Raw genomic sequence first — 13,097 nt, forward strand, 5'->3', positions numbered from 1 at the left:
CTAGAAAAAACACTGACGATGATGACGAGCGGATCGTGCGTTCATTAAAGAGAAGAGAATATGAATGATGAATGCATATGAAATAAACACAGGCAAGCATGAATCAAACACTGACTGCTGAAGCTGATGCGCGTTTCATCTGCGCATGCGCGCCATTCAGCGCTCAGAACACATCCAGAAATAACGTTTTCATACGTTTATGAAGCTGACGCACGCGAACATGTGCACACACACACTCTGCGCGGGTAAGACACACACACACACACACACACTTTAACACAGAAGCACTGGCGCCTGATCGCGAGGATGATTATGATATCACAGGATTTTGAGTGAAACGCTCCTTTTCTCTGTATGTTGTTCCGTATGGTGTTAGAAAATGTATCAAAAAGTCTGTGCATATTTTTCTAGGATATCTGTTTCATAATGTTAATTTATTGTTTGAACTTTGCTAAAAGTGTGTGGTCTATAATTGGGTGTTTAATGGCAGGTTCCCAGTGTGACAACATGCCCCGGTGCAGAAACGCGTGTTAAACAGGAGTCGGTGTGTTAGAGCTGTGTGCACCAGTTCATGCAAACAGATGTGTAATATGATGCATATGCAGCAAAAACAGCAAGATGACAGTGCTGGTGAAATATGCAGCAGGTTTAATAACAGGTATTCAGCCGTGTTGATGTTTTAATAAGCATTTATAGGGTAGGGTGTATGATTGCACAATATGTTTTTATTGAACATTGATGGAGCGACAGATTTAGTGTGAATAAATCAAAACAGTTTGTGCTATTTCATCTTGATAAAAGAATATATACATTTCATATATTCTTTTATCAAGATAAACCAAGAAATAGTACAAACTTGTTTGATTTATTTTGAACATATTTAGTTGACAGTATTGAACAAAAAAATGATTGATTTATACATTTTTGTTCAATACGGTCAATAAAATATATTTCATTTTATAAATACACACTGTAAAAAAATATTTTCATGATTTGTTATCTTAACTTTTAATCTTTTGTCAAAACAACTTAGATAATTAATGTGGTTCAGATAACATATATTTTGAAGTTCTATTTATTAAACCATAATCTTTTGTCAAATCAACTTAGATAATGTTGTTCAGATAACATATATTTTGAGTTTCTATTTATTAAACCAATCTCTTTGTTGCATTAACTCATTTTTTTAATTTCAATGAACTCAAAATTTTAAGGCAACCAGGTAACTTACATTTTTAAGTTAAAGGTTTAACTTAAAAATGTAAGTTACCTGGTTGCCTTAAAATTTTGAGTTCATTGAAATTAAAAAATTGAGTTAATGCAACAAAGAGATTGGTTTAATAAATAGAAACTCAAAATATATGTTATCTGAACAACATTATCTAAGTTGATTTGACAAAAGATTATGGTTTAATAAATAGAACTTCAAAATATATGTTATCTGAACTACATTAATTATCTAAGTTGATTTGACAAAAGATTAAAAGTTGTGATAACAAATCATGAAAATATTTTTTACAGTGCAGAAACAAAATTATTTTAAAAAGTAAAGATTCTGAAAGCATTGAATGAGATCCCATAATATTTTAATATAGCTTTACAGTAGCAACAATAAGTCTATTTTATAATATGATATGATTAATATCAGACAGTTTCATTATGAATTTGGAGATTATCTCTAAGATGGACACCCAACTTCATATATAATATTTCCCTTCTGAATCTAATCATGTCAACATCAGCCGGTTGTTTATTATCATGTTAATTATTGTGCCTTTCGTCACAAATTTACATACTCTTCTTCTGTAAAACTGTTGCTTTAATTGCCTTGAACAAGGGTTAGGGTTTTTGTTTAACTTTAGTTATCAAAATATAGTCATTATGTTATGGATTTTCATTTGCTACATAAATCTACAACATTTTAAAAAGCATCAAATATTAGATCACATTAGGATCAGCCAATTTTCCACGTGCATCATTCAGAAATGATGTGCATTTGTGTGGCATACAGTGCTTTAAACGAGAATAACGTCAATATTCTCAATAAACACGGTGTATATTGTCTTCAGGCTTGCAGTGCTGCTGTTGAGCAAGAGTGTTTAGTTAGTACACAGTTAATACGCTTCTCAACATGCTCTGATTGTGTGTGCATTTGCATCTCCAGTGACTCACTGACCGAGTGTTGAGCGATGAAATATGAATGAATTTCTCGTCTTTCGCTCAGGATTATCAGGACATGTTGAGGCAGAATCTTCTTCTTAGCAACTTTATCTTGATCTTCATGCATGTGGAAAGACACGAAGATTTAAGATTAGGCCTTAAGATACACACCTGCATATGATGAGCATATGTTATGATACTGATAATGATATTATGATATTGGTGTCTCGGTGAAGCTCATGGTCCAGTTAATATAGTAAATGAGCCATTTTGTATGAAACTAGTTCATATCAGTTTCATATGCTTAGTTCAGCATGCAGTTTTTGTTTAACATCCAAGGGGACTTTCCTTTATATACACTCACCTAAAGGATTATTAGGAACACCTGTTCAATTTCTCATTAATGCAATTATCTAATCAACCAATCACATGGCAGTTGCTTCAATGCATTTAGGGGTGTGGTCCTGGTCAAGACAATCTCCTGAACTCCAAACTGAATGTCAGAATGGGAAAGAAAGGTGATTTAAGCAATTTTGAGCGTGGCATGGTTGTTGGTGCCAGACGGGCCGGTCTGAGTATTTCACAATCTGCTCAGTTACTGGGATTTTCACGCACAACCATTTCTAGTGTTTACAAAGAATGGTGTGAAAAGGGAAAAACATCCAGTATGCGGCAGTCCTGTGGGCGAAAATGCCTTGTTGATGCTAGAGGTCAGAGGAGAATGGGCCGACTGATTCAAGCTGATAGAAGAGCAACTTTGACTGAAATAACCACTCGTTACAACCGAGGTATGCAGCAAAGCATTTGTGAAGCCACAACACGCACAACCTTGAGGTGGATGGGCTACAACAGCAGAAGACCCCACCGGGTACCACTCATCTCCACTACAATTAGGAAAAAGAGGCTACAATTTGCACGAGCTCACCAAAATTGGACAGTTGAAGACTGGAAAAATGTTGCCTGGTCTGATGAGTCTCGATTTCTGTTGAGACATTCAGATGGTAGAGTCAGAATTTGGCGTAAACAGAATGAGAACATGGATCCATCATGCCTTGTTACCACTGTGCAGGCTGGTGGTGGTGGTGTAATGGTGTGGGGGATGTTTTCTTGGCACACTTTAGGCCCCTTAGTGCCAATTGGGCATCGTTTAAATGCCACGGCCTACCTGAGCATTGTTTCTGACCATGTCCATCCCTTTATGACCACCATGTACCCATCCTCTGATGGCTACTTTCAGCAGGATAATGCACCATGTCACAAAGCTCGAACCATTTCAAACTGGTTTCTTGAACATGACAATGAGTTCACTGTACTAAAATGGCCCCCACAGTCACCAGATCTCAACCCAATAGAGCATCTTTGGGATGTGGTGGAACGGGAGCTTCGTGCCCTGGATGTGCATCCCACAAATCTCCATCAACTGCAAGATGCTATCCTATCAATATGGGCCAACATTTCTAAAGAATGCTTTCAGCACCTTGTTGAATCAATGCCACGTAGAATTAAGGCAGTTCTGAAGGCGAAAGGGGGTCAAACACAGTATTAGTATGGTGTTCCTAATAATCCTTTAGGTGAGTGTATATATGTGTCCATTTCTATGTCTGTTTATCTATCTCAATATACAGTACCAGTCAAAAGTTTGGAAACACTACTAATTTTAATGCTTTTGAAAGAAGTCTCTTATGCTCATCAAGCCTGCAGTTAAAAAAAAAAACAAAAAAAAAAAAAAACAGTAATATTATGAAATATTATTACAATTTAAAATAATGGTTCTCCTTTTTAATATACTTTAAAATGTAATTTATTTTTGTGATGCAAAGCTGAATTTTCATCAGCAAGTACTCCAGTCTTTGGTGTCTTATGATCCTTCAGAAATCATTCTAATATGCTGATTTATGATCAATGTTGGAAACAGTTGTGCTGCTTAATATTTTTTTTATAACCTGAGATACTTTTTGCAGGATTATTTGATGAATAAAAAGTTAAAAAGAACTGTATTTATTTAGAATAGAAATCTTTTGTAACAATATACACTACCGTTCAAAAGTTTGGGAACAATAACTATTTTTTTTTAAAGAAATTAGTACTTTAATTCAACAAGAATGCGTTAAATTGATAAAAGGTGATGGTAACGATTTATATTGTTAGAAATGTTTTTATTTTGAATAAATGCTGTTTTTATGAATAAATGCTGTTAACGTTTTACTCATCAATGAATCCTGAAAAAAGTATTCCAAAAAAATATATTAAACAGCACAACTGTTTCCATCATTGATAATAACTGAGTATCAAATCATCATATTAGAATGATTTCTGAAGGATCATAAGACCCCAAAGACTGGAGTACTTGCTGATGAAAATTCAGCTTTGCATCACAAAAATAAATTACATTTTAAAGTATATTAAAAAAGAGAACCATTATTTTAAATTGTAATAATATTTCATAATATTAGAGTTTTTTTTGTTTTTTTTTTGTTTTTAACTGCAGGCTTGATGAGCATAAGAGACTTCTTTCAAAAGCATTAAAATTAGTAGTGTTTCCAAACTTTTGACTGGTACTGTATACAGTATATGAATGAACTTTTCTACAAATAAAATACTATATAATTGGGCTAGTCATAAATATATATATATATATATTAAAGGAACCATGAAACTCCAATAAATTAAGGATAAAAAATGGTAAAATTATTATTATAAAACATTTAATTTAATTTAATTGATAACAAGGCCATTATCAATAAATTTATAAAATTCAAACAAAATTCTGAAATATACTTTGTATATACTTCAAACTAAAGGCTTCTCATTGTCCACAGCATATTAAAAGTCCCTGGTTTTGTTTTCAAAACATGTATGGAGACAACTTTATGTGTTTGTAAAAGAAACTAAAATACTAAGAATTAAAATTATACAATGTCAGGATTACAGAAATTTCTGAAAGTTCTTTTTAATCAATGATGTTTTTTTGCTCAAAATAAATCTGATAAAATATTTAGGAGCTTCACTGTAAAAAAAAGAAAAATATTTTCAAAGTTATTAATAAAACAAAGATTATTGGAGTATGTTTGACAGGAAAATACTGTTTCAGTCGTTCTACTTCAGAATTGCATGTTTAATTTAATCAATTCGGTTATTTCCAGGCCTAGAAATCACACTTTCAGAATGAGTTATTACAGTGAACAAAAACTAAAATCATAAGAAAACATATTCTTTATTTCAAATAAAATAAAAATGAACTGGAATAAAATAAAATATAAAAAAATGTCAAAGCAACAATAAAAACTAGACATATTTAATAACAAAAACAATAACTATGTGACAAAAACAAAATGACTAAAATTTTAACTGAAATAAAAAATAGTATAAATATTATATTTTATATAATATAAAATATAAATAAGAAAATACAAAAAATAAAAACGAATTTAAAATATATAAAAAAGTTCTCAAAACTGGTTGTTGAGGGGCTGAGCTGAAATCAGAGAGATGTTGATTTGCTGGTTATTATCAGTGATGTTGAGAATCTTGAGTTTAACCCTGTCGTGTGTGTGTCGTGTGTGTGTGTCGTGTGTGTGTGCAGTTGTGCTTCTGCTCTTGCTGTGTGTGGACATCAGTCTGAACAAACCGCTGGACTTCATCTGTGACCCGGAGATCAGGAGAAGCATGGACGTCTCGCCGGCGCTGCACACACTCATGGTAAACACATGCACGCTTCAACACGTGACACACACACACACACACACACACACACACACACACACATGCTACTGTATGCACAGTAAAACGCTGCTGTTACAGGGTGAGTGTGTGGACCGGCTGCCCTCGCCAGTCCTGTGCCCGTGTGTCGCCATACACCGGGGGACGTGGAAACACACACCGGTGAGGCAAACACAAATTAATCATTAATTAATTATATAAGCTATAATATATTATATATAGTTCTGAATTATTTTTATTTCAATTTTAGTTGTTTTAATAAATGATTTTATTTTAATAGTGATTAATCGCATCCAAAATAAAAGTTTGTGTTTCCATAATATATGTGTGTGCACTCTGTATATATAAATTCACACACATATGCATGTATATATTTAAGATAAAATTGTTATTTATATATAAACTATGTTATAGATTATATATAAATAAATATACAGTAAATACATGTAAATATTTCTCAAATATATACATGCATGTGTGTATTTATATATACATAATAAGATATATTATGGAAACACAAACTTTTATTTTAGATGCGATTAATCGCGATTATATATATATATATATATACAGTATGTATGTATATTGTGTATATATACAGGTGTATTTCTATATATAAAGTAAGTAAAACTTGAATAAATTGTATTGTCACAACTGATGAAGACAGACACGAGGAGACTTTAATGAGTATGCTTCAAACGAACACGTCTCAGGAGTGTAAGGCAGAGTTAAGTATCAGGTAACATGACAACTTGATAATATCAACGTCTCTGTGTTGCAGTTCCCAGGACTGAAGAGTATCCGAGGCTCTGGGGTGCGCTTCCCGAAAGCATCGTTAGCCAACTATGTTCGCAAGTTCCGTCGTTATCAGCAGTTCAACAAGTCGGTAACAAGTTCAACAAGTAACAAACGAACATTCGCAAACAGCATCGCAGAGTTGTGTGTTTGAGCGACAGATCTAGTGGTTGATTCAGGAGTCGAGGATCGTGTGCAAAGCAAACACTGGTCCTTCATCTAACACACCTGAACCTGTGGGAAGAGGGACAAGATGGGAATGGTAAGGTCTAGGTTTTTTCACATGGGAGGTAGGTGCTATTGGGTACTGTGGGGGTAAGTTGAGCCGGGAGTTGACATTAGCTGTGTCCCAGATTACGCACATATACACTATGCACTTATGCACTATGCCGTGTAGTGTATGAATTTATACGCTTATTTTGTCTTTCATCATCGGATTCTGATAGCCCCCCCCCGCTACATAATTAAAGCTGCGTCAGTCGAGTGCATGAAGTGTCCAACGTTTCGAATTTTCAGTGTGAACACACTACTCACACTATTTATACTACAAAATGGCATAGAATAGGGCACAAGTATGCGATTTGGGACACACCTTTTGTTTATTTGGCATGCAAAGGTGCATGGTCCAATGTATCTAGGACTCTGGGAGGGGAATGTCCCTGGTAGAGAGCCAGACCTTTCCCCGGTGGTATAGTGGGGTATCTGCTCTTCTGGTGTCGGCCTGGCTCTTATGTTTCCTAAACCACTCTGTGAGCTCATTCCCAGACCCACTCGCTCTCCTTCAACCAGTTCTGAACTTCTGAAGGCTCTCCGGACCAGGGAAACAGGGTTGGTTGGAAACCGAGTATGCACTGGTGTGAGACCGATGGTCGGTTGTCGAAGGGAGTTCTTGTGTACGTACTCGGCCAACGTGATGTAATAACTCCAGCTGTGTTGGTGAATGTGGCAATATGACCTCAGCAATCACTCCTGTATATTCTGTTCTGTTTGTCTGTTGGATTGTGGATGGTAACCTGAAGACAGATTCACTGACACACCGAGGAGCTGGACAGGAAGAGCTCTAGGAAAGGAGTCGATCCAATCTGCACCCTAAAGATTTGTTTTGAGGCTCTAGGACTGACTCCAGTCCGCACCCCACAGAACAGATTTGGTCCCAGTCCTCAAGTTTCACATTAAACTCACTACTCTACCACAGACTCAGGTCATCAACATGGTTTCATCTCTCAATTTCCCAATTAACATTTCAGAGTAATTTATGTTTGTCTCTTACTCAATTCTCAGTGCCACTTGATTTCAGTTTAGAATCAAAAGGAGGATACAGAAATAGAACAAATAGTGGATGCAGTTATAAAAATAATCAAAAGAGTAAAAAGATGATACATTGATAAACTTCTAATCTGGCAAAACACCGGATGACCGGACTAGGGTCTTCAAGGTATGGAGAAGTGAATGCAATTTATCTTTGGGTAAGTGATGAGGAGATTTGGAGATGGCACAGGTGGAAGATCCTTGTACATACAGCAGCGCTAAACTTCCGAATGGACCCACCGGTACCGGTTGTGGAGGAGCAAGAGGGTTTGCTGACTGCATGGGTGTCCTAAGCCTGAGGAAGAATGTTTAGAGTCTATGAGGGTAAGGCTGATGGGACATAAATCTGACCCTCAGGACCTCCCAGTGGAGCGGGCTCAGAGTGAGTGGCTTCGGCAATCCGTTCCTCTAGGTTCCACTGAATGGCGTTTAGGAAGATGGTTGGAGGAAGGTTGGGTTATGGAGACCCAGTTGGCACCTCAGGAGAGTGTATACTGGATAGAGCGTCAGCTTTGGGGCCCTATTTTAACGATCTAAGCTCATGCTCTAAAGCGCACGGCGCAAGTGCACTTATGGCGTCCAAATCCACTTTTGCTCGTTTAACGATGGGAAAAATGGTCGGCGCTTCCGGCGCAACGGTCTAAAAGGTGCATCCCTATTTCCTTAATGAGTAATGGGTGTGTTTTGTCTCTATTCTCTTAATGAGTAATGGGTGTGTTTTGTCTCTATTCTCTTAATGAGTAATGGGTGTGTTTTGGGTATAATGTGCAGTAAACCAATCAGAGTCTCGTCTCCCATTCCCTTTAAAAGTCAGTTGCGCTCGTGTCACGGCAGACACAGTATTTACATGGAGGAATTTGCAAGTGGAAAAACTGAACGCATCTCTAGCGAGGAAACAGATCTGCTTGTGCGTGAGGTTACAGCTGTGTGTGTGTGTGTGATTAAAGCGCAAGCAGACCATCTACGGGACAAACCGGATTCCACCATATCTTTGTGTACACAATATTAATCTTTTACATTTTAATCCTTTAATTTTTCAAATTTAAAAATGTTTGTGCTGCTGCATGTATGCCCTGCTGCAAAAATGCCCTGTGTGTGTGTGTGTAATAAACAAAGTGTACGCGTGTTGTGGACTCGCCTATAGGCACACATTACTAACGCGATCTTTAAATAACATAACAAAAAAAAACTGCGCCATTGACTTTAGACCAGGTTTCAGTTGGTCAGTGGCTCAGTGTGTTTCAGTTCCTCAAAATACAACATGCCAACAATGCGTATGAACACACACCTGGCTTTCAGACCAACACGCCCATCAGCGCACAAATGGGCGCAAATGAATTAGCTATTTAAACAATGTGACGTAGAACGTGAAAATGAAAACTGCAGAAACTTGCTGAAACTGGCGCCGCATTGCGCAGGGTGTATGATAGGGCTTGATGTTCTTGTTCCCCGGTCTGTAGGTGACTTTAAAGTTGAATCGGGTGAAGAATAAAGCCCAGTGAGCTTGTCGGGGATTGAGGCGATGGGCTTTCCGGAGGTATTCTAGGTTGCGGTGGTCCGTGATGAGATTGAAAGGAAGGTTTGTCTCCCTCCAGCCAATTTCGCCACTCCTCCAGCGCCAGTTTGATGGCTAGCAACTCTCTTTTGCTGATGTCAGTTCTGAGGATAACTTACTTGAAAAGAAGGCACATGGATGGAGCTTCGGGAGTGATGTGGAGGCATCCACCTCAACCACGAAGGGCAGTTTGGGATCTGGATGTATCAGTATGGGCATTAGTGAAAGCTTCCTTGAGCTAATGGAAAGCGGATAGAGCAACGAGTGTCCAGGACAGAGACTTGGACTTATTGCGAAGCATGGTTGGTGGTGAGGAGATCTTGCTGCAATCTGCAACGAATCGGCAGTAAAAGTTTGTGAATCCCAAGTATCTTTGCAGATCACAGAAGATAGAAGTGGCCAATTCGGGACTGCTTTTCCCTTCCCCTGTTCCATCTTTACTCCACATGCATCAATGATGTAGCCCAAAAACTGGATAGATGATTGATGAAACTCACACTTCTCTGGTTTTATATAGAGGTGGTTCTCTCTCAGCCGTTGTGCAACGTGGAAATGATGGTCCGCCTTGTTCTGGGAATAGATCAGGATGTCATCTATGTAGACAATCACAAAGAGATGTAGATAGTCCCGGAACACATTCATAAATCTTTGGTAAACGAAAGGTGAGTTGTAATAGCCATACAGCATGACCAAGAAGTGAGTATTGGTACTTGATGGTGTTCTTGTGTAGGGAAAGATAGTCAATACAGGGCTTCAAGTCCTTTTTGCCACAAATAAGAAACTGGAAGCGGTTGGGGATGTAGAAGGGTGGATGTATCCCTGACGCAATGCCTCTTCTACATACTCTTCCATGGCCTTCAGCTCAGGAATGGATAATATTCTGAATGTTCCAATCCAATCTGACTACATACTGAATAATGGGTTGGAATCTCCACCTTACAGTCTTGGATGGGGCTCTCGATGGTAATCGCTTGCACAGGAATGGAGAGTCTATCACCTCAGTGGGTAGGTTTCTCAAGGTTTTCATTCCAACCGCTGCCTCCAGAATGCGAAATTCCAGAGCGTACTTAGTTACTTAAGACTTTCCTTGACGCAATTTATTCAACTGATCATGGATAGAAAGTTGAAATGGTTGGGGAATGCATCCAGCAATCTTGTGAAGGGACCGGCTTGTCCCAGATGCAAGGCGTGGCCTGTGAGCAGAGGGATAATATAAGCTATCTCAGCTCTATCCACTGGGAACCGCTGTGACTGCATCCCGAAGAGAAGAGAGCATTGAAGTAGGAAGGTAGATTCAGACTTTAATGAGGAACACAACTCAGGAGCGTAAGGCAGTGTTGAGTGTCCAAGCAGGTAACTTAGCTTGATATTAACATTGTCTCTGTAATGCGGGTCCCAGGACTGAAGAAAGTCCCGAGGGGTTAGAGTGGACAAGGATGATAAAGAAGATGGAGGGACACAGGAATGAAGTAGGTTGTCGGGTGAGTAACTGGTATGAGCGACGAGACCAGACAATAAGTGTTGCGAGTAACTGGTGGCCTAAATATCAGTCCGTAGTGAATGATAACAGGTGGAGGTGATCAGGATTCAGAGGATTGGGAACGATTGGGAGGAGATGAGGAGTCCAGCGCTGAGGGATCCAATGGATTCAGATCCGTGACAACAATAAGGGGCAGATTGACTAAACAGGGCACATTAGCCTAAGAGCGCAATTCCAAAACAGCGCCAAGGGGAGTGAATAGTTCTGCACGTGATCTACTGACGACGTGCAAATTAAAGAACACAAGCAGTCAGATCATTTCCATAATGACCAACGCAATCTACCAGTTAGGGTCAGTGTTGGGGGTAACACATTACAAGTAACTTGAGTTATGTAATCAGATTACTTTTTCAACTAACTAGTAAAGTAACGCATTACTTTTAAAATTTACAACAAAATATCTGAGTTAATTTTTCAAATAAGTAACGCAAGTTACTTTGTTTTCCCATTTATAGACTGACAGCTCTCTTGTCCTCATGGTGAGACAAATCATTAAGTGCAGAGTGTGTGTGTGTGTGTAAACATGATGGTTATTGTAGTTCTAGACTAAATATGAGCATTTACTCATCTCACTTGCACAAAAAAAGATTCAATATTCCTCAAAATGAATAAAATCAGTGAAATGCAGAATCAGAATACTATGTTAACCTCTAATAACTAAATATGTTAAATAAAACATACTTTTTGTGCATTTAATCTCACTTAAGTGACCAGTGTACTTGCTTCTGACCTTCGATGATTCAGCTAAACCATAAGCAGAAATGACTATAGATTTTTTGTTTTTATTGGTAAAGTGTTAAACTTTTCTCTCCTGCATCCTATTCTTCTGTTATCCAGAACAGCAGCAGCTGAAAGGTTTGTTTGAGCGGCGCCCTCTAGTGGACACGTGTGAATCTGCATTTCCTTCAAGCCTGAGGATTATTATTGTGCTTTTGGTCTGAAAGGGTCTTTACATTTGCCCAAAAATATAACTTTTTTGTTATAAAAAAACAAGCCCAGCCCAGCTGGAAAAAAGTAACGCAAAAAAAGTTTTCTAAAAAAGTAACTAAGTAACGAAATAAGTTACTTTTTAAGGGAGTAACGCAATATCGTAATGCATTACTTTTCAAAGTAACTTTCCCCAACACTGGTTAGGGTCTGGTTTAAGACGTGCTTTTTTTGGCCGGTAAATAATGGTGCAAACCTTAGTAAATAACCTTGCGTGATTCATTTAAATACTCTCCTCCCAGAAATTTTGCGTCTGAAGGGGAAACTCCTACAAATGCTATACACAAAGATAATGAATGCTTAATTTTTAGTTTGTGTTGCATTAATGTTTGCAAATGTTACTAATTGTAAAGTGTGACCAACAAAAAAAACAAAAACATGACATTGATCTAAAGCTTGGAAATGGATTCTTCTATTGTGGATTTTAACAGCAATAACTGTTTTTGGTGTGAAGTTACTGACTCGAGACGCACCGTCAGGTCCAGCAGAAGCAGGCGTTTGTACGGGACTCTCTGGACGCTTTTCTTCGGTCTCTGCGAGCCGTGAAGGAACGTTCATCCTCGTGTCAGATCCTCGTTCTGGAGAAGCTGGAGCACAGCGTGAAGAACCACCTGCTGATCGTGCGCGCGCTGGGGCGACAGGTGAGTGCCCGTGACAGACGCTTGCCTCTGCACATCTGTTTACTGAACCTAATATTGACTGAAGTCTTTGTAAGCTTTAAAGGCTTTTGTAAGGTTTTGGATAGTAATGAATCAAGTGTTACTACATCTTTCTAAAGGAACTACTAATTATTTGGATCAGTATTCTAAAGTGAAGATCATAAACACACTAGTAATGACCAAAGTGTTCCCAAATCCATTGGAAGGAATTACTATTCAAAATCTTACACAAATCTCAAAAGCTTACAATGACTTCAGTCAATATTAGGTAGTTATCATGTTTCTGTTTGAAGTAAGATTATTTGTCTTACCCCATTGGCTTTTTTTAAGCAAGAATCTATAATTTAGATTTATTTCCCCAGAAAACAAGACA

At 37.9% G+C, this 13,097-nt stretch overlaps 1 protein-coding gene across 1 annotated transcript in view; it reads left to right on the forward strand.

Moving 5' to 3' along the window:
• The first annotated feature begins 31 nt into the window (after positions 1 to 31).
• The window catches only part of LOC307167459 (uncharacterized protein), a 13,690-nt gene continuing 624 nt past the window's right edge, over positions 32 to 13,097 (forward strand). The window contains exons 1-4 of the mRNA XM_079886582.1: positions 32 to 245; positions 5,744 to 5,859; positions 5,962 to 6,042; positions 12,545 to 12,706. Coding sequence (XP_079742708.1) covers positions 200 to 245; positions 5,744 to 5,859; positions 5,962 to 6,042; positions 12,545 to 12,706 — 405 coding nt within the window. The 5' untranslated portion in view covers positions 32 to 199. The remainder of the gene's footprint in view (positions 246 to 5,743; positions 5,860 to 5,961; positions 6,043 to 12,544; positions 12,707 to 13,097) is intronic.

The sequence above is a fragment of the Squalius cephalus genome (assembly GCF_949319135.1).
Source record: "Squalius cephalus genome assembly, chromosome: 11".
Taxonomy (NCBI): Eukaryota; Metazoa; Chordata; class Actinopteri; order Cypriniformes; family Leuciscidae; genus Squalius; species Squalius cephalus.